The sequence below is a fragment of the Cygnus atratus genome, chromosome 2 (assembly GCF_013377495.2).
Source record: "Cygnus atratus isolate AKBS03 ecotype Queensland, Australia chromosome 2, CAtr_DNAZoo_HiC_assembly, whole genome shotgun sequence".
NCBI lineage: Eukaryota > Metazoa > Chordata > Aves > Anseriformes > Anatidae > Cygnus > Cygnus atratus.
This window is the reverse complement of record NC_066363.1, coordinates 138354687-138374706: the sequence shown is the minus strand read 5'-3', so window position 1 is coordinate 138374706 and position 20020 is coordinate 138354687. Positions and strand designations below refer to the sequence as shown.

The window sequence follows — 20020 nt, the reverse complement described above, 5'->3', positions numbered from 1 at the left end:
AAATGACAGCCAAGTAATGAGAAAAGGTACTAAGAAGGCACAAAAAATGTGGTGTGCTCCAAAGATAGATGTCACATGAATGCCATAACTGATGATTAGTAATTGCATGTAGCTCCAAGATTAGGATGTCTCCCACCCTGTATAAACAGCTTTCCTCATGAGCTGAACATTCCCAAGAAACATGCTGTCAGCTTTCACTGTGTAGTTATTAGCTTACAAATGCTGCCTTACTAATTTTCTTTGCAGCACAATAATTATTGTGCATTTAACTTCATAGTTCAGAAACAAAAATAAAACTGAGATATTACCATATATTGGCAATTCTTATTTCCTAAACATACTATTTGTATACTGATAACTGCTACATCCAACAGGGAACAACCTTCATAAATTATTTTAAATATATCTAATATATTTGTATTAATGACATCATAGTAATATAAAAATTGGGTATTGCAAGTTTCCTTGTGAGCCAAGAAACTGCATTACATGAAAACACAAAGGGATCTCCTGGTGAACCAGTTACTTGAATGTGAGATTCCTGCACAGCGTGGCTAGAAGTGATTAGCAAATGACACTAAGTGATATAGAGATATATGGCAGGAAACAAAAATTGAAGTAATTTTAGAAAATTAAGTAATCAGGTGTGAACATTATGTTAGCAGATGTCATATTAGATGGTATTAGATACTCAACAAGACAGACCTCTAATGTTATAAAGCTGACCTAATACTATAGATTCAAGGCAATTGCCATATAACCCCTTTCATTTATCAAGTTTTAAGTAAACGCTGAGTATTTCTCAGGAACTACTTAAAAGTTTAACAAATAAAGCTGAGTATGGTATAGATTAGGAGAAAAAAGAAGTCATAGCAAAAAGGTACAAAATATTAAATGAACTTCAAAAACATTCTAACAACTATAATCCAGGGACAAATGGCACTTTATAGTTTTGAGAGAATTTAACACAGTTTGTTATGCATAATGATATGTATTCACTTGTGTAACCATTTGATTTCTGCATTTTCTGTTGGGGAAACATAACAGATAATGCAGAGCTTTTTGTTTGGACTCAATGTTTGTGGGATTTTTAACTGAGCCATTATAGATCTCTGTTTTGAAAGGGAAAGAAATTGCCTTCAGGGAGGTAGACTAAGATGAAGTTGTTCCTACTGGAGGGAACGCTTAGAAAAGCTGCATTTTTATCACAGTTCCTTGCAGAATGTTTCCATGCACTCCTCAAAATTTGCTTAGATTTTCAGCTAGATGTGTGGGTGAAGGATATGATCTGAGTAAATAAAGCAAAGTGTCATATGACAAGGCATGGAGACTAAAATGGGGGATTAAAAATGAGACTAAGAATGGAGTCTGTCCAGAAAAGGCAGCATTTCCCAGCTGTATAAGTAATTCTACGCTTGTGCCCTCAAAATGCTTAGTGATACAAATTTGATTTCTATTTTGCTTGTAGAGCCACTGAAGTTAACTTAGGTTCACTTTAGTTAAATTTTATCTGTTTTCCAGGTGAAAGTAGTAAATGCCTTTTGGGAAGAATATGAGAGATTGCTGTAAACTCTGAGGGACTTGAAGGAATCAGGTGAGGAGCTGGTTAGTGCATGGAAGCAGATGATTATTTTCAGAGATATGCGACAGTAAAATAAAAGCTGGGATGATGCAGCAGCACGGAGGAAAATGGAGACCTGGAGATGGGAACTGAATTGTAAGACTTGAAGCTAAAGCAGTTTTTAATTGAAAAATTAAAAGAGAAGGATGATCTTTATTTTTGGTTGTGTTTTTAGCAATTAGCATTTGGGAAAGCAGTGAATGAAATGTTCATTCTGCATATTGTCAACTGTAGCAATCACCAAAGGCTGAATTTCATTTTGGCTTGATTTTCTCATGGGACCTGGGAGATCTGATCATTTCTATGCCATCACCCCTTGTAAGACAAAAGGATTGAACAGAGGATGGGAGAAAGCAATGTTCATCATCCCTGTCTTGGCCAGTAGAAGCACGTCACACTCAGCAGATAAATTATGACCTTTGGGGGCTTCTGTGAGTCTTAACAACCTGCACAGCAGGCCTGAACCTCGCAGGTACAAACTAACTCTAAATACCATGGAACAGACTTTTGGTTAAAGTATGGCAACCAAATTTTGAAGATTCATGTGTCTCATGGACAATATGAATCTTTACCTTCCCCAGATATCATTTAGAAAGTAATACAGTCTAACCATTGATTTTGAATGTAGATCCTCTGAGGAAAGCAACAACACATTTTTCACTACTGGAATAGTGCAAAATAAAATAAAAACTTCCAACCTCCCCACGCCCAATGTCACGCCCAATGTTCTGCAAATAACCTGGGGAGGATTATACAAAGTACAAAAGGTTGTGCAGAGCATCTGTAACATCCCTAAACAATAAAACAGGAAAAAACCCCAATAATAACTGATGTATAAGTCACAGCTTCTAAGTCTGAACTCATAGAGTACTGTATATCACCTTAAACTTAACAGGATATAACCCAATACCTGGAAGAATAGCCATTTGGAAATAAATAACAATGAATTATTATCCTCGTGGATATGCAACATAAATTAAAATTTGGCTTCATTTTTTTTTTTCATAGGAGAAAGAGGAGAAGGTTCTTAAAGCTATTTCCGAATCTACAACTGCTGTTAACAATGTTTATAAAATTCTAGCAGAAGTCGAGCTTTGCAGGCATGCTATTTGAAACAAGAGGAGAATAACTTTAAATGGATTATACTGTTCTAATGAACATATTATTAATGTAATGACTACTCCTAATAACTTTTCAAGAATGTATAAGCGTACATTCAGAAGAATAGCAAAACAAACAACAGAGCTTTTCTCTCAAATTCTACATAACTAGCAAGTCAAGTGACACAGAGTTGTTTCAGGAATACATACCTACTTTGTGTATGTGGTTTATAAACAATAACTTGGTCACATTCTCACTGAAGTCATTACTCAAATCAAAATACAAACTGATTTTTACCCACTGCACCTGCAGTGGGTAGAATAGTGCAAAGTGAAGATGGGCTGCTGCCAGTAGACTCTGAAGAAAGGTTTGGGAGCTGCTACTTTAAATGCAGACTTCCCCCATGCAACATTATGGTTTGCATTAAAAGAAAAATCACAGATTTAGATCCTGTCTGAGTGTGGGGAAAACTGAACTAGTGTGCTACAGAAGATTTTTGCTGTTTATTTGCAAGCAAGCAATCTCTGCAGAATTCATTTGGAGGACTCTCATATGAATAGCTGGTTTTCATGTTTGCTGTGATCCCTGGTGGGACCCTCGGACTGCCTACTGTCTTGCAAGACAGAATTCCTTAACCCTGAGTATATTGCTAGGAAGATCTGATCTCTTCTAACTTCAGAATTTCACCCTATGTATCATATGCTCCAGTTCTCCTAAAAAACGCAGCTGTCTTGGAGACAAACATGACTTTTGACATAACTGGGGCCCATCCCACAAAGCAACTGGAAGATCAAGATAAGGAGCACAGACTGGATCCAATAATAATGTAGGAGCCAGTGTTGTCTGTACAACACAGGAGTGATGTAGCTTCTCTTCCTTTTTAATGATATCTAACAGACCTCTAACTTTCATTAAAATCTGCAAAGAGAACTCACGAGGTCTGGCAACTTTTGCTGGAATTGCTTAAAGCTTCAAATATCATCAGTTTTGGACTTACCCCAACTCTGAAAAGGAGTATATACTGGGGGTGTCTTATCCCTAAGGAAGGTCAAAAACTCATGAAATCTGAGGAAAACATGGGGGATGGAACAGAGCAGAAGAAATAGCACTGGACCTCAGACTTATTACTGAAATATTGGCCAAACTAGTGAGACTTGCAGGAATCAGAGTGAAAGTTAAAAGGGAAATGTTAGATTCCCTGAAATGTAGAAGATCCAGGCTGGAAAAAAAACAAAGGAAGGAAGGAGTTTCAACCTAAGCCAAACAATTGGAGGGACACCACCAATAACTGATATATCCAAATCCTCGCTGTGCTGTATCTGTTTTCTTAACTTTAAAAAGTTTAATAATTTTTAATTATAGCCTATTGTAACTTCACTAATATTAAAAGAAATCTAAATACAAATAAATCATTACAAAACTACCTGCTATTACAAAAATAATGGATTTTAGGTAATATATTTAGTTTTGTTAAATTATTCAAATAGCCAGTTACTGCATCTCTCACTCTGCTTAATTAGCAAAAGAAAAATGGAGAATTTTATTGATGTGAATGTAAAAGAAATACAATCCTTTAAAAACTATTTATTTTCATTTAACTGAACTGCCTTGCCATACTAAAAAAACATTTTGCAGAGGTTAAATAAAGTATTTCGTGGCAACCGCTGCTTCTTAGTGCCTGTGTAACAAGAAACATGAGCCAGCCGAAGTTGTGCAAGTTGGTTTTCTTTCCCAGTAAGAGAATGTGGTATCTAAGACCTTGTCCTAACTCATTTTATCCCCAAGTGTAAGTCAAGTAAGTCAAGTATGAACTAATGCCTGGAGGGAAGTCCCTGACTCCAGAAGTATGGATTATTTCACATTTATCTTACAATCTGCTCTCAGAGTTCTTAAAATTCACTAACTTGGCAAGTCGGGAATTATCATGAGAAATGAAATAATTTCATAACTATGAAGTCATCTAGCATTCCATGAATATGACACTTGTAGGGTTTGTCCATGCTTGGGCATTATTCTGACCTTTGGATAATAAACTGCTAGATAGTTTTGTATGGAAACAATTAGAAAAGTGCCACAGCATAATAGGTACAACCTGATGTCTTAATTGAGTAGTTGTTTTTGTTTCAAGGATTTGTATTAATCATTAAAAAATCTGCGCATGACAACATTTGTAATAACCTTTAAACAAACTCGTTTCATATGATCAAAAATGACAAAGGATTGCGCTGTTTAGATGAACTGCCTTTCTGAAGCATGCTATATTTACAGCAATTCATATTTAACATTAACCAAATGAACAAAGCTTATAGATGCATGCCAAGATCCTGTGACCTTTGTAAAGAAAATTTGCTTCTATCTCACAGTGTGAGGAAAGCTTACGCTTCCATATATTTTCAGGGAAATTATCTCAGAGCTGTTTTTTAGTCTCTAAGTTTCCCAGCAAGAAATGGTTGTTGAAAAATATTAAAGGAGCAGAATACTCTTGAAATTATTCCAAGGGCTGGGATAAGTGAGGCATAGCCCCCCTACAAGAAGAGACTGCTGGCCAGCAGTGTGGTTAAGTCAGGAGGAGTAGGCTGTTAGCTTTGCCATCTCCTGGGATATGGGAATCCAACATGACACTCGTGACTGTTTATCAGCCCAGTTCTTCAGTGAATCTGAATCTGATCAGAGCAAAACAGACCGGGGAAACCCTTTGACATCACCAAGTTTCAGCTGAAGAATGAATATCTGAAAAATGAATCTGAACTTCTTACTGTCACTTCATCCACTCCCTAATCTGTGATTTGGTTTTCTTCTGGACTTTTTCACCTTCCATCCTGCATTTCAAATTTTTCATTTAATCTGAAACTTATATAGGAGCCATGAAACTGAATATTTTGCACAGCTCAAGTCTGTGCCAGAAAGGACAAGTTAAAGATCAATGTTTTAAGTTCTGCAGGTGTTAGATGGCTAATGCAATATGCTGTGCTGGTGGTCTTCAGCAGCTTGGCTGCAAGTGACAGAAAGTATCAGGAAAATGCTATAATTCAACTCTTCCACTTTTCACTTTCCTAGAGATAATCCTCATTTTCAAAGCTTTCCAATTACTGGAAGTACATTACTACTAGAAATCCACCATAATAAGAACTATGCTACCAGCAGAATGATCGAGAATGATGGTCAAAAAGAGGATTCTCCCAGCCTGGGTAATCTTATACAGAACACCAGAAAATGGATGTGGAAAGCCTTACTTAGTTCTGTTTTGAGCATTTCTTTCTTTTTCCATGTATTTATTAAAAGCTTTAAATGAGTTTTTTTGGGCGACTGCTACAAGTGATAATTGGTTATGAAAGATGGGTCACATTTTGCTGACTTTCTAATACAAGTCCTGTTGTTCTTTCTCCTTCACATGACTGGATGAAGTGATGCCATTTGTAACCCAAATGCAAGTGAGTACTGTCAGCTGATGAGTGAGGATCCTGTCTCACCATTTGACACATGCCCGCTACACTGCACATGGTTACCCATTTGGTTTGCTTGGCCATGGGCTGGGGGGTCACAAGCACTTTGCTTGCATGAGAAAACACGCCCTTTTTGAAAATGTGACAAGGGACGTATTGTAACTCCAGTGTCTCTGCAAGTCTCCAAAGGCCTCCCTCTGTGCACTACTACACCAGCACACAAAGTTTATAACAACTCCTCTGTTGGTGGCGTTGAGATGGTCCTTTATTAACCTTCCTTCCTCTCAATTTATGCTTTGACTTCAGTGTCAACTGCAAGTGTTTACTCTGGCTGAATTTGCTCTGCAGAGATTACAGCATTCATGTAAAATTCATTAGTTTTGCATAACCACTGACATATGAACAAGAACCACAGTAAGTTTGTCATCTCTGTTTCCCAGTGAAACTTGGTGGTAGGGGAAGTGGGCACAATTCCTGTTGAGAGTGACCATCCAAACTTCACCTTCTTTTTGATGTCCTAGCGCTGGTATTTTCCAAGGCTCTACAGGAGCTAGGAAACCAGAGCCACTACACTTCTCCCAGGTTCTGTAAAAATGTCAGTAACTCTCCAGCACAGGACTGCTGCTCAGCAAGGAGGGTAGCATAGGTCTCCAGTGTATCACTCAGCAGAAGCTGGGTGTATACTAAAAAGAGAGAAGAAATGTTTTTGCTGTCCCATAAATACCTTCTATTAAATTTTAAATCCTGCCTTATCCTGAATCAGAAAGAAAAGCCCACTTTTCAACACTGCTCAAGAAAACCAAGAACCTGGTTTCATTGAAATGTTGACAATTTTAAATTATTTTATTTTGGTTTCAGTGTTTATCCCTAAAAGAACAAAAAAAAAAAGAAAAAAGAAAAAAGAAAACCACAGAAACTGCATTACTTGAACTATATAAATGGGATGTTTCTGACGATTTCCGTTCTTTTCCAATGCAAGCACATGGTGAGTTGGGAGATTTGTCCAGTTTGACCCTATTCTGCAAACAATTTCAGTGAACAGATGCTTCTGGTAAAAACAATTCATTAAAAAAATTCCCCAAATCTCTAATGTACATCACAGAAAACAGACACTGATCACTTAGTTATAAAAACCTGGCAAGCAATCTTCTTTTGCTTTTTTTCAGAAGCTTCAGTTTCTACAAACGCTCAGTTTTACAGAAAGCGGTTGTGCACATGCAGATCCACCCTTGAGTAACTTCTAAACACTTCTGGCTTTCCTCACTCTTTGTTTACCTTTTCTTTCTGATGTAGCCACAGCATGTGGCTCCTGAAGGAACTGGAGCATTGCAGATAGTTGACACCGTAGAGAAAATCAATGCATAAAGCCACCGGTCAGTTCTAGCAGTTGCTGCATTTGAAGGGCTGTTTCTGACATACCTGTGGGGACTTGTGAGAGCGCCAGCTGTACTGGTGACTGTGGAGACTAGCCAGCAAAATATTTTCATCAGTATCCACCTGGCCAAACCGCAGTGTCTCCTGTGTGTCATTACAGATCACAAAATGGCTGAAGACCAACTCCTCTGCCTCAGGGCATTGGTTCTGAAAGGAAAAGAATATGAAAGCCAATAAGCATCAGATTAATTGCAAGACGTTTGGCAGCTGTCTGCCCAGTGGCGACTGTTACAACACAGAAATGCTTTAAGATCTCTTGCCATTAGCCTTGGTCTCACAGTATTCTACTCTCAGCAAAAACTAGTGTTTGGTTTGACAAAATGTAACTAAGAACGTATATTCCTTTATTTTTCTGCAATGCAAACCTTAAACATTTAAAACTAAAATAAAAAATAGATTTCCTAACTGATGAAAAAGACTTCAAAAAAATTAACCTCAATGGGAAATGACATGGCACATAGGGCAGGAGAGACACTACAGGCTGATCAGAGAAACATGGAGAGGATTCTCCAAGCTTGACAACTGATTTCTCAGGCCAACAGGCTGCAGTGCCCCTTCCCCAGCTACAGCCTTTAGTTTGAAATGTTGCTGTGGGTCAGGAGAAGACTCTCTCTCCAGATACTGCAACACTTAAAAATAAATAAATAAATAAATGGACATGTGGGGAGAGTATTTTCACAGATCCACAAGGCTAGTTTGAAGATACATCTTGTAATTTGATCGTCCAATATGAAAGCATCAAAGAGTATCACAGGTTTTGAAATTATTTTAGATTTCACAATACTCTTTATCCTGTCTAGAGCATTCTTACGTCTCTCTCTCCACTTTTCATTTGGATACTTTTCATTCTGTTGACACAGTAAGACTGTATGATAGTCAAAAATTACCAGAGCTACAGGTCTTCCATCCCTGAAAGCCCAAATTATAATCCCCTATAGAGGAGAGGTCGAAGTGTGACTGACAATTTGATTTGAAGATTGTCCCTCATCTAGTATCACAGACTCACCAAGGTTGGAAAAGCCCTCCAAGATCACCTGGTCCAACCATCCCCCTACCACCAATGTCACCCACTAAACCATGTCCCTAAGCACCACGTCCAACATTTCCTTAAACACTCCCAGTGACGGTGACTCCACCACCTCCCTGGGCAACCCGTCCCAGTGCCTGACTGCTCTTTCTGAGAAGAAGTTTCTCCTAGTTTCTAACCTGAGAAGAAATTTCTCCTAATTTCCAACCTGGGAATTTCTGTCCTTGTCACTAATGGTCTGGCACTGTCCACTTACAAGCAACTACAAGAAAACACTATTTGGACAGCATTCGTGCAATTTAATGGGTGTAACATAAAAAAAAATAAAATCATCTTCTTGTGTTTTTCGTTACCTGTTTTTGACCTATCACATACTTTTGACAATGCTTAATTATTGGTCGGTTCCCTTCTTCCCACAATATAGCCCAGCTGCTCTTTTCTCATCCTTCATTCCCATGACGTTTTCTCTAACTTAAGGGACCTCCACGGTCTTTGAGAGCAGATTCTATTTCCCCTCCTTGCTCTCTCGGTGGACCTTTTAAAAAGACATAATGAAGGTAGCACCTCCTCTGTCTGTGATCATATGGGTCTCTAGTTCTTTGATAACCATGTGGGTTGAAGCCTGCAGATATTCAGAGATCAAAAAAGAGAGAAAAAAATACTTCCTGATAGTTCCCTATGGATCCATAGTTATCCATGAAAAACAGTTTGGTACATTGCTCATAGCACATTGCTGGGTGATACACGTTGAACAGATTTTCTGAAAAGGGAATTGTGCTAAGTATGACCAATTTAACATCCTTGAATGCACACTCACTGCTGTTACTAACTTCAGAAGAACCTAAGGTGCACGTCTATGGACAGGTTGTGATTCCCTTTGAGACCATATGTCAAAATGGTTCACTGTGAGCATTTGTGCAAAAAAAAAAAAACAAACTTTGAAAGTATCGAAGCATGGGAATATTTAGATTAAAACTTCTCTCCAAATCTCATGAATTCTTATGTGTAAGACCAGGCATCTTTTGTGAAACAACAGTTAGCCTGGCATAATCAAAATCTCACTTTTTCAAAGCAGTAGAACTCATTACAGAGCACGTCTGTATCCCATGTAGTAGCAGATCTGGGTATGCTAAAGGCTGACATTTACAGTGCCACTTCAGAGTGCACAGTTTATTTTGGCATTTTCTAGTGGTGGATCTATGACTTTTTACTGTCAAGCTGCCATACCCACATACCCATAAGTCTACCACAAATATATATATTTCCCTGTTACAGCTTTGCAAAATGTTCTTTTTAAAAGGGAGGATTTGGTATCCATAGAGCTCAACATGTTGTTATAGTCAAACCTAGATACAACCCAGGGGAATTTAAGAAAATTGTTTTACTCCAATAGGTTTGTCTTGCTGATTACGCACAGAAAGTCTGAGAAAGAAAAACAAAATAAGAGGATGAACTTCCTTCTTTTACTTGACTATTGGTTCTTGCATTTTCTGAATTGAAAAGGGAATCTAGCAAGCTTCAGTTTTCTGTCTTGACTTTTTGGCATGTACAGAACTCCTAAATTGTACTGGGGGAATATGGTCACACAAGGGATTATTAATAGATTTGCATCCATTTTGGTGCTGAGGAACAACTGCCATCATTAGTCTTAAATGTTATGCTACTAGAATCCATTGCTTTTAACAGCAACACTTCTCAAACTTAAGCCAGAGAGATATTTTAATTACATTATTATTTGATTTTGTAACAGTCCCAAAGTTTTAACCAAGAAACCACCAAGATTTGCGTAATAGGAAGTTGTTCTGTGCTGCTAGGCTTAACAGATAGCTACTGATGCCTCAAGTATTGATAATAACAGATGACTAAAGGATTATCAAGGAAATTGGGCATTCTTTAGCTCAGTACAACAGCAATGGACTGTGCAGGTAGGGTTCTAGGGAAAACTCTCATTCTCCTTGCAGTAAATGAGGGAGATTTTCCTCTGGCGGAATAGCACCCATGCTTTTCAGTCCCTGATGCACGCATCACAGGGAAACGCATCCCAAAGGTACTGCTGAAGTTTGACAGCAGAAGCTTCTACAATACACAGAAAGGGACAAAACAAACCAAAAAATAACAGACAAAAAAATACAATCAGAAAGAGGACTGATTGATAAAAGTGAGTGTAAAGAAACCATACATAATAAAAACAAGCAGAACTGAGCCATTTGTGTGGCAGTGATGCTGAAGGGCTGAATGATGACTCCAGCAGTTGAAAACACCTAAGTCTGGATTAGGAAAAAAATCCTTCTCTGAATTAAAACTGCAAATCAAAAGAATCAGCACAAGATCAACAGCCTGAATCAGATACAGATTAGGGTCAGTTCCTGGGGGACAATTTCCTGCCCCTCTTTAGATCATTTTTCAGCTGTTCTTTTCTCTCTGAGAGGCCTGGAAAGTGTCTCTCATTTATTGGGCTTTCAAATATTTTGTGAATTCTATTCAGAGAGGGGAAAAACACCCCACATGATACTAGTCACCAGGCTTTGCCTGTCTCAGGACTTTCTGCTCACATCTCAGCTCACAGCTATTTCAAAGCGTTTCTGGATCTGGAAACAAACCATAAAAGCATAGGCCCCTTTATGTGTACAAAGTTATTTTCTGCATGCTTCACAAGCTACCGAAGACCTGTGCAAGCACACGCACACACACACACTCTTTCTCTCTCCAGTACTTATTAATGTTTTTCAGACAAAGTCTTCAGCAATTTCTTATCTCCCTCCAAGTTCCTCCAAGAGAAAAGAACATTTTTCTTCTGATTAAGCTTTGTTGTAACTTCATTCTCATGGGAGCACACAGACGTTATCAGCTAGAAACTTAAACCGAAGCAACACGAAAGCTTTCTGTACCGTTTTCCTTTGTTCTTTGTGCTTGGGGTAGAAAGACAGGGAAACTGCTGTGATCATTGATGTCATTTTGACTGATCCCGGCTCATTAAGAAAACTTATGCAACTGCTAACAGAAAGGTTAAGGACCACGCAGACCTCGAGGAAAAGAAGCTCTAATGGTTTAAAGCAGGTTTAAAACAGGAGCTTTTATAACTTCTGAGGGGTTTAGGAAAACATTTACAGTGGGACACCACAGAGGAATAGTCTCTCCTCAGGAATACTCACTTCATGCCATACCTGGGGAGCTGTTTTCTCAGCTGACCCTGTGTCTCTACATATCACAAAGCACTAATGCTATGAAACAATTTGTGAAGGATTAAGTACCCAAATAAAGGGAGTGAACAAAAACCAAACAAACAAACCCCACGTTGTATATTCACAGGATACACACATTTTATATCTTGCTTGATACTCCGTATGTTATTAAATACTAGAATCAATTAATAACGATCTCTATTTTCCCTGCCTAGCTACTTGATTATTAAAACTGTTACTTTAGCTTTGTTTTTAGACATTCATTAGCCTGTTATTGCTTGTATTTAAGCAGGGATTTCAGACTAGACAGTGAAATATGCCAAAAGGGCAAACAGTTTTTAAAAAGTGCTAATCCTCTCAGATTTTCAGCATGTGACTTAGAAGTAAAAGCAAGTCGTATGCCTGCTGTTTTTTAGGCTTAATCTACTTTCAAAATGGTAAGCATTACCTAACAGAAAAATGAGTACATATCTAGGAAACTAAGACACTGACAGAGGCTTGTGTCAATCTTGAACTCCTGACCTAAAGGTGCAAGGCCAAATTGTTTTATGCTTCATCTGTCCGTCCACTGACTACAGCATCACTTGTTTCAGATATTAATCCACTAAAAAATATGTGGAGAATTCAAATAACCTTTCCTGCTTATTAAATTCATGTTTCTAGTTGGCAGCATCTATATTGTTTTTTTTTTGTGTGGACAGCAAACATCAAACTATGCTTATCATTGCGAAATTCATTCCTTCCCTGTGCAGTGCTCCCTTCTCCACCAATCTGGAGGTAAAGCCACATACAAAACATCTTTGTAACAATTAATTTAATAAGCCATTTTGAACATACTTGTGTGTTAACTGTTCCCTAATTTCAAAGCGGTGCAAGTTTTTAATCTCAAATACTCAGGGCTAGGTACCCACCACATCAGAACATGGTGGCAAGTACCCTTGACATGAGAGGAAACGAGAAAATTACAGCAACAATTACAGAAGTATATCCTCCTGTGGCTCATGTTAACATTGCCAAATCCATGTATAAATCAGTACCAACTATTCATAGAATGTACCTGTCAGCAATATACTAGGCGACATATGGCTCTACTTAATCAAATATACAATTCCATTTTTTCAACTCTGAATATTCCTTCAAGGCACAGAGTAGTCAGTCAGTCATTCACACTGTGATATGGTTTAAAACATTTAAATATTTATGCACCATATTTTATTTATATGTATAACTACGTCTGAGAGACTTTTTTCCCATCCTAAGAGGAAACTGACCTTTCTGAAGGCCATTTTGCAGTAGTTGCCACACATGTCTTAGATGAGAGACTAGTTCTAAGTCAGAAATATTTGGGGTTTAAATAGCCTACCAGGGACTCTCTTATACTTTCTATGTTTGTTTTTTATTAAAAGCATTGTTCAAAATATGACAAAAAACAGAAATTGGAGCTACAAAGATTTTTGTTCACATTGATATTTGAGCCAGCTGTAAAGATTTAAATCACACTAGATCTTGTTTTATGAATGTCCTTTTGCAACAAGAAAACCATGGAATGCCCTTAAAAAAGATTTTTTTTTGATATAAAACAGATGTTTTATCCTTTTTTGGGGGCTTTGTTATTGTAGTGCCATGATAGGTAATTAATTCCCAGGCTCCACATAGGTCTTCAGGCAGATGAAGAGAATGATTTGATTTCAAGGCTATACTGGAATAAGGGAATTACAGGCCTTCAAGGGGTCATTGCAGAAGCAAGGTTCTTTATGCTGGGACCGGCTTCAGCCATTAATGCTGCTTGTACAGCATGTAATGTGAAACTAGTGTTGAACTTCAAATAAGGATAGAAACAGTAACTGGAAACAATACGCTCTACCGCTTAGAGTGAGCTGTGCTTACATATCATGCATCATTCACCTTTTCATAAATTAACAGAATATTGTGCATTTCAAGACCAAGATTCTGATTAGTCTGATACAAATCCATGTAATTTCCCTGAAACTCAAGCTGTTCAGCCTACATTTACCTTTATATATAAAAGGAGTCATTGTCTCCTAATTTTCACTGCTATCATGGAACACTTTTAGTATAAATTTTTATATCTTGGAATTCTTTAAATGAATTCAGTTCAGAATCATCCTAATTTGCTACTAAATTAATCAAAATAGCTACAAAATTTATTTTTTCTCACTATTAGATCAGCATACCTGCTGCCAAGCTTGAATTGCTGTATTTAGAGAATGAATTGCATATTGGCCAAAGTTGATCAAAATGGGGTCCACCATTATTGTGCAGTCAAATAGCCTTCCTACTGTGCTGCTGGAAATGGCTGTCTGCCCCCAGATTTTGAAAGGCTTCACAACACTCTGCATTGTCACGTTTCGGCACTCCAGAAGTTTACAGTCGGCTTGAGATGAAAACTGGATCTCCTGGAACATTGACTCATCTCTCCACTGACGAAGATAAACATGAGGCTCATCAAAGGAAATTATCATGTATTCTAGTTCAGATGGCATGCTCTTATCAGATAAAAATGGCTGAAGAAACTTTGGTGGTGCTGAAAAGTAAAAGAACAAACAAGGTTAGACTAGAACATCACTATTGCCACATCATGCATGTTTTTGCAAATTATTTTTAACTGCTCGTACATGTGATTTAAACAAATAAAATTCATAAGAGTGTAGACATTTCTGAAATCTGAAATTAAAAATGTAACTGCAAACTAAATTCATTTCATGGTAAAGAGACCAACAACAGAGACAACCAAACTGTTTTACCTACAAACCACACAATACTTCAGATTGTCAACCATTTGGAGCAGAGACCATATTTTTGTGGGAGCTTTTGCTACAGTAGATGTATATGAAGTTCCACACATAGCTCATTATAAATGCAATAGAAATCAGCAATATAACATTTGCTGAAATTGTGATTGATCAGGTTAATAAGCTCCACAAAGAAAAATGTCTTTGCTGCATCTACAGAGTACCCAAGACCACAAACATGTGGAGATATGACATATCACCCTGTAATACTAAGAATTAAACAAAACAGTATCCTGAGACTAAAGCATGAGAAATATATCATCAAAAAGATTTTGTCGTATTCACTGAAGTCTCAGCCCTGCAAGTGCAGCACCGTGGCAGCAGACAGTGCAAAGCATGTATGCTGCTTGTTTAACATTAGGCATGCAAGTATTTCCACTGATGCTATTATTTATATTGCTGGAACAGCTCACATGCTTAAAATTAGCATATGCTCAAGTGCTCTACAAATTTGGAACCAAAAAACTGACCACTTTCCAGGATCAAGGCCTATTATTCTATAAAAGTATAATGGATGCAATAAGCTTTGTGCTCCCTTTGTGTATAACATAGTAGAGCAGAACCCCAAATCTTAAGATTTTTAGGTGCTATATCAAGAACAGTAGCAGCATCAGCATAAACTCAGTCGTTGTTGAAAAAAAAAACCACCTGTGTTTGACTTTAATCTGTTTTTTTGCTTTTTCCAGTGTATGTGATTTTCAAGATCATGCATCTGGAATTTGAATGCACTAGTGAAGAAGATTATGTGCAGATAGAGGTAGATGACAGGCAAATAATTGCTTGCTAGATGTTGAGTGTCAGACTTGGAATGATTTGATGATGAATATATTATAATATTTGCAAAAAACCCCCACCAAAATTACTCTTGAAAAAGAGTAAAAAAGCTGGTCCTGTCAAATTTATCTAAGATATTTGCTCATCTTCCAAGGAAAGCATCCCTGGCATTTGAAAATCAGACAATAATCTAAAGATCTCTTGGAATGTATTTGTCATTAATGCAGTGACAGAGAGTGCTGAACAAAACCAGATGTAGCTCCAAAAGTGATCATAATTGAAATAACAGTTAAATCTGCAGTTCTCAGAGCTCTTCCAAGGAACTCTTACTAAGCGGGTTGCAAAATCTTCAAATATTTTAATAGCACTGATAATATGCTGGAAAATTTAGAAGATCAAATTCATCCACTAAGATGGCTCGGAAATGAAGTGGCACCTGCTGCCACTAATCAGACTAGGAAAACTGGACTGCTTCTACAGTTACCCACGCCTGAGGGAGGAAGGGGGCTGATCAGCTAGCTGCACTGCTTACAGCATTTACTTTTTCCGTGCACAGAATGGAAGTCATGAGTTTTACCCTTAAGACTGTACCACTGGTGGCTGTTGGTGATAATTTATTGCAAGAACGGCTGTTTGAAAGAGGAAATGGGGAACACAGAGAGCAAAATGATGATGAAGCAGTACATATGAACAACTTGCTTTTATTATTCTACATGAAGGAATACATACCTGTGCCTAGCTGATCAAGGTGATGGCAGAGGTGGACTTCCAAATAAGTAAATTGGACCAACACACTGAGTGACGGCACAAACCAAGGAGTAAAGCAGGAGTCAACCCTGGTACAAGCTGCTAATGCTGTAGGAGTTACAAGCTGATCGCATGCACTTTGTGAGCCAGATTCACTTTCTGAGCTGTGGAAGGCAGAGAACAAAGCGGTGGTTCAGCAGTTGCAGGATTTTATCACTTTACAGTAGGAATTGAGCATGTGCTGTGTTGGTTTTCAGACACAGCCAATGTCACCACATTGTTTCACATTTAACTACTAATGTCAATGTATATATTTTTCCTTAAGCAGAACATCTCAGACAAGATTGCAATCCAACAATTTTTGTATCAGAGCGAATGTTCAATTTACTGACTGAAACACCTGAATCACAGAAAAAAAGCATATTTACATAAAATAAAAATTAAAGATATCAATTATATTTAATAATTGAAATAGCTAAACAAAGTACATATGAAAATGATCTGAAAGTTAGTGTGGCCAAGACAACAATTTTTCATTCAATTTTAAGGAAACCAACTCACAACCATCTTAACTATTTTTATGTTCAAACCTTGTCCCCGTAAGCTTTCTTTCCATTATCCTTCTCATTCTACAGTCATCACTTAAAAAGAATCTCTGACTGTTACAAGGTCAGCCCACAGTCTTTTACTAACACCTATTACAACATATTTACTATACATTTAAAATGCCACCCCACTGATTTTTTTTTCCTAGCAGTGTTCCTGACCCCATGAATATTTCCAAGCATTATCTTTCAGTCTCTTGAGAGGAACAAAAACTATATCACAATTCTATAGGTTGCTAAGACACCACTGAAGTACAAATAAACTTTCTAATTTAAGCCAAATCTATCCTTAATGTTCCTCATTCTCACTCCCTTTGCAGTTTGGCACTAAGAGTTTTCATTTGAAAGCATAATCTTGATTTAAGACCTGAAAATTAAGTCTGTATTCTCAGTCAAACACTACCTCTATTTTAAAATAGTTTAAATTTGAATATTGGGTTTCAAATAAACATGTTTTGTGATTTTTGTGAAAATGTGATTTTCCTTATTCCCCGTGTGCCTCTACAAAATCAGGCACAAATATGTAGGCACTCAAAACATTCATCTATAATGCGTGAAAGTCCACTGATGGGTAAATTTATCAATACTATTTTGTGTTACAATAATTAGCTAGTATGGTATTTATTTATGAGATTAAATCCAGCATTAGATTTGTGGATGTAAATTTAAATGCTTGTGTAGCAGTAAAACTCAAATAAAGATAAGCTAGTTGTCAAAGCATCGAGGCAGGATATAAAGAATGGACTAGGTTGCTGAAAGATGAAAGACACCTCCCTTAATCAGGTTTTCAGATGCTTTTCGTTGCTTCTCTATGTCTTCAATGGCCTGTTTGTGTTTCAAAAATAGTGTTTTAGGTCTTTCATGAACTGGCACCTTTGGAAATAATTTCTTTCTTTGGGTTCACATGATAAAACATCTATGACACTGCACTAGAGTCAGAGAAATGGGATGTTTTTCTTTGCTCTTCCATGGGTATTCCTTAGATTGCTGCAACAGAACTTGAAAACAATCCCCAACCCACCAAAATTCACATTTTGATTTAGACCATTAAATACTTTTGAATCTGTGAAACTGGTTAGTTCTCTCAGAATAACTCTCAATATTGTAAGAATTCTTGCCCGTTGCATTTTGATTAGAAACAGAACTGCAGGGGTGTATGGAATGAAAGCAGAATAATGGTAGAGGGGTGCAAACAAATGTTAACCAAACTGAGGAACTTAAAAAAAAAAAAGACTGATACTGTGAATTAAGTCTTACTTTGCACAAAACAGCTATAACTCTTACTGCAGTAAAATAGAAGGGAATTTATTTCTGAAATTAAAAAAATATTTTCCTTGGAAACAAACCTATCAGTGGCTCAGCAATTTTTCCCCTTTGATATGGATATTTTTATAAAATATTAATAATAAAAAAAACAACCCCCAAATTCTTATTTAGTCAAATTTTATATACCTGCTTATTCCTTATTAAGTATTTTACTGTGATGGAACCTCTGTTACTTCCCACTCATAACCCCAATCCACAGAATGGTTTGGGTTGAAAATGACCTGAAAGCCTACCCAGTTCCAACCCCCTGCCATGGGCAGGGACACCTCCCACCAGACCAGGTTGCACAAAGCCCCATCCAGCCTGGCCTTGAGCACCTCCAGGGATGGGGTGTCCACAGCTTCCCTGTGCAGCCTGTGCCACTGCCTCACCGCCTGTGCCACTGCCTCACCGCCCTCTGAGTGAGGAATTTCTTCCTTGTGTCTAATCTACCCTCTTTTAGTTTAAAAATGTTCCCGCTTGTCCTATCACTACACTCCCTGACAGTGTTTTCTCCAGCTTTCTTGTAGGCCCCCCTTTAGGTACCGGAAGGATGCACTAAGGTCTCCCCAGAGCCTTCTCTTCTCTGAGCTGAACAACCCCAACTGCCTCAGCCTGTCCTCATAGGAGAGGTGCTCCAACCCTCTGAGCATCTTTGTGGCCCTTCTCTGAACCTGCAGCCGTCTTTGTGGCCCTCCTCTGGACCTCTGGACATAGGTCCATGTCCTTCTTGTGCTGGGGCCCCAGAGCTGAACGCCAGGTGGGATCTCACGAGAGCAGAGCAGAGGGGGACAGTCTCCTCCCTCGCCCTGCTGACCATGCTGCTTTTGATGCAGCTCAGGATACAGTTGGCTTTCTGGGCTGCAAGCACACATTGCTGGCTCATGTTGAGCTTCTCATCCACCAACACCCCCGGGTCGTTCTCCTCAGGGCTGTGCTCAATCCATTCTCCACCCAGCCTGTATTTGTGCTTGGGATTGCCCCAGTGATTAGAGGACAAAACGGCATGCTTGATGCTGGAGGAAATACTTTGCTCGGATTTTTCTGCCCTACAAGCAACAGACCAAGTGGAGGTAATATTCTGAAACTCATGATGTTGGGAACAAGAAGATTCAAATCTGCTTTTTGTTTCTTCATGGAGAATCACATTAGAAACCAAAAGGTCCCACTATTGACATGACTCGCTAACAAACTTCAGAGTCCTTAAAAAATAGCCAGAGAGAAAAAGCAAATGAGAGGAGAACAATGCTGCTCCCTGAGATGCAACTGGCTTTGCATCACCTCCTGTGCTAGGGAAGGGACAAGTGCTGGCAGTGAAGGACTGGGAAGAGCAGGACAATGTAGGTTAAACATTTTGGAAGGAAAAGTGATGCTACAGAGAGAAAATCACTTCCTGGAAATTATCTGTAAAGAGATACAACGAAGATTCTTTCATCAGTGTTTTCCTAGCTGCCCAAAGCACAGAAGTAGATCTGACTGTGAAATCGAAATTTGTGCATCCAATGATACAATAACAAAATAATCCTGCATTCTCTTGGCTGTTCTAGAGGTACCAAATGCACTGTGGCCTGTCCACCATTTTTCAGCTGGGAAGAAAAGGAGGAGCTAGCTTCTGCTGTGTCGTGTTAAGCGCAACATGCTGTGGGATGCAGAACCAGAGGAAATTCTAAATAAAAAATATTTGACTTCAGAAGACCAGAATTTTCTTTTCATTATCCTTACGTATCAGAATTTTTAAAATGGAAAATAGTTACAGCTGAAGTCATTATATATTATAAAGTATGATAATTTCACATCATGCGAAGCAGTTCAAGCTAGCTATATGGCAACTGGGAACAATGACTTAACAGTGACCTGCATTATTCTTGTTATTTTAAGAGTGGAATATTTAAACCAAAACTGCCATTTGTGATGAAACCACAACATGGGAAAATATCCACTGGGAAGTAGAAAGGGACCACTTAACGC

At 38.1% G+C, this 20020-nt stretch overlaps 1 protein-coding gene across 1 annotated transcript in view; it reads right to left on the bottom strand.

Annotated features, from left to right (window-relative positions):
* The window catches only part of VPS13B (vacuolar protein sorting 13 homolog B), a 476457-nt gene that overhangs the window by 46095 nt on the left and 410342 nt on the right, over positions 1–20020 (bottom strand). Inside the window, exons 41-43 of the mRNA XM_035546369.2 lie at positions 16125–16306; positions 14004–14353; positions 7585–7746 (exon numbers count right to left, since the gene is read on the bottom strand). Coding sequence (XP_035402262.1) covers positions 7585–7746; positions 14004–14353; positions 16125–16306 — 694 coding nt within the window. The remainder of the gene's footprint in view (positions 1–7584; positions 7747–14003; positions 14354–16124; positions 16307–20020) is intronic.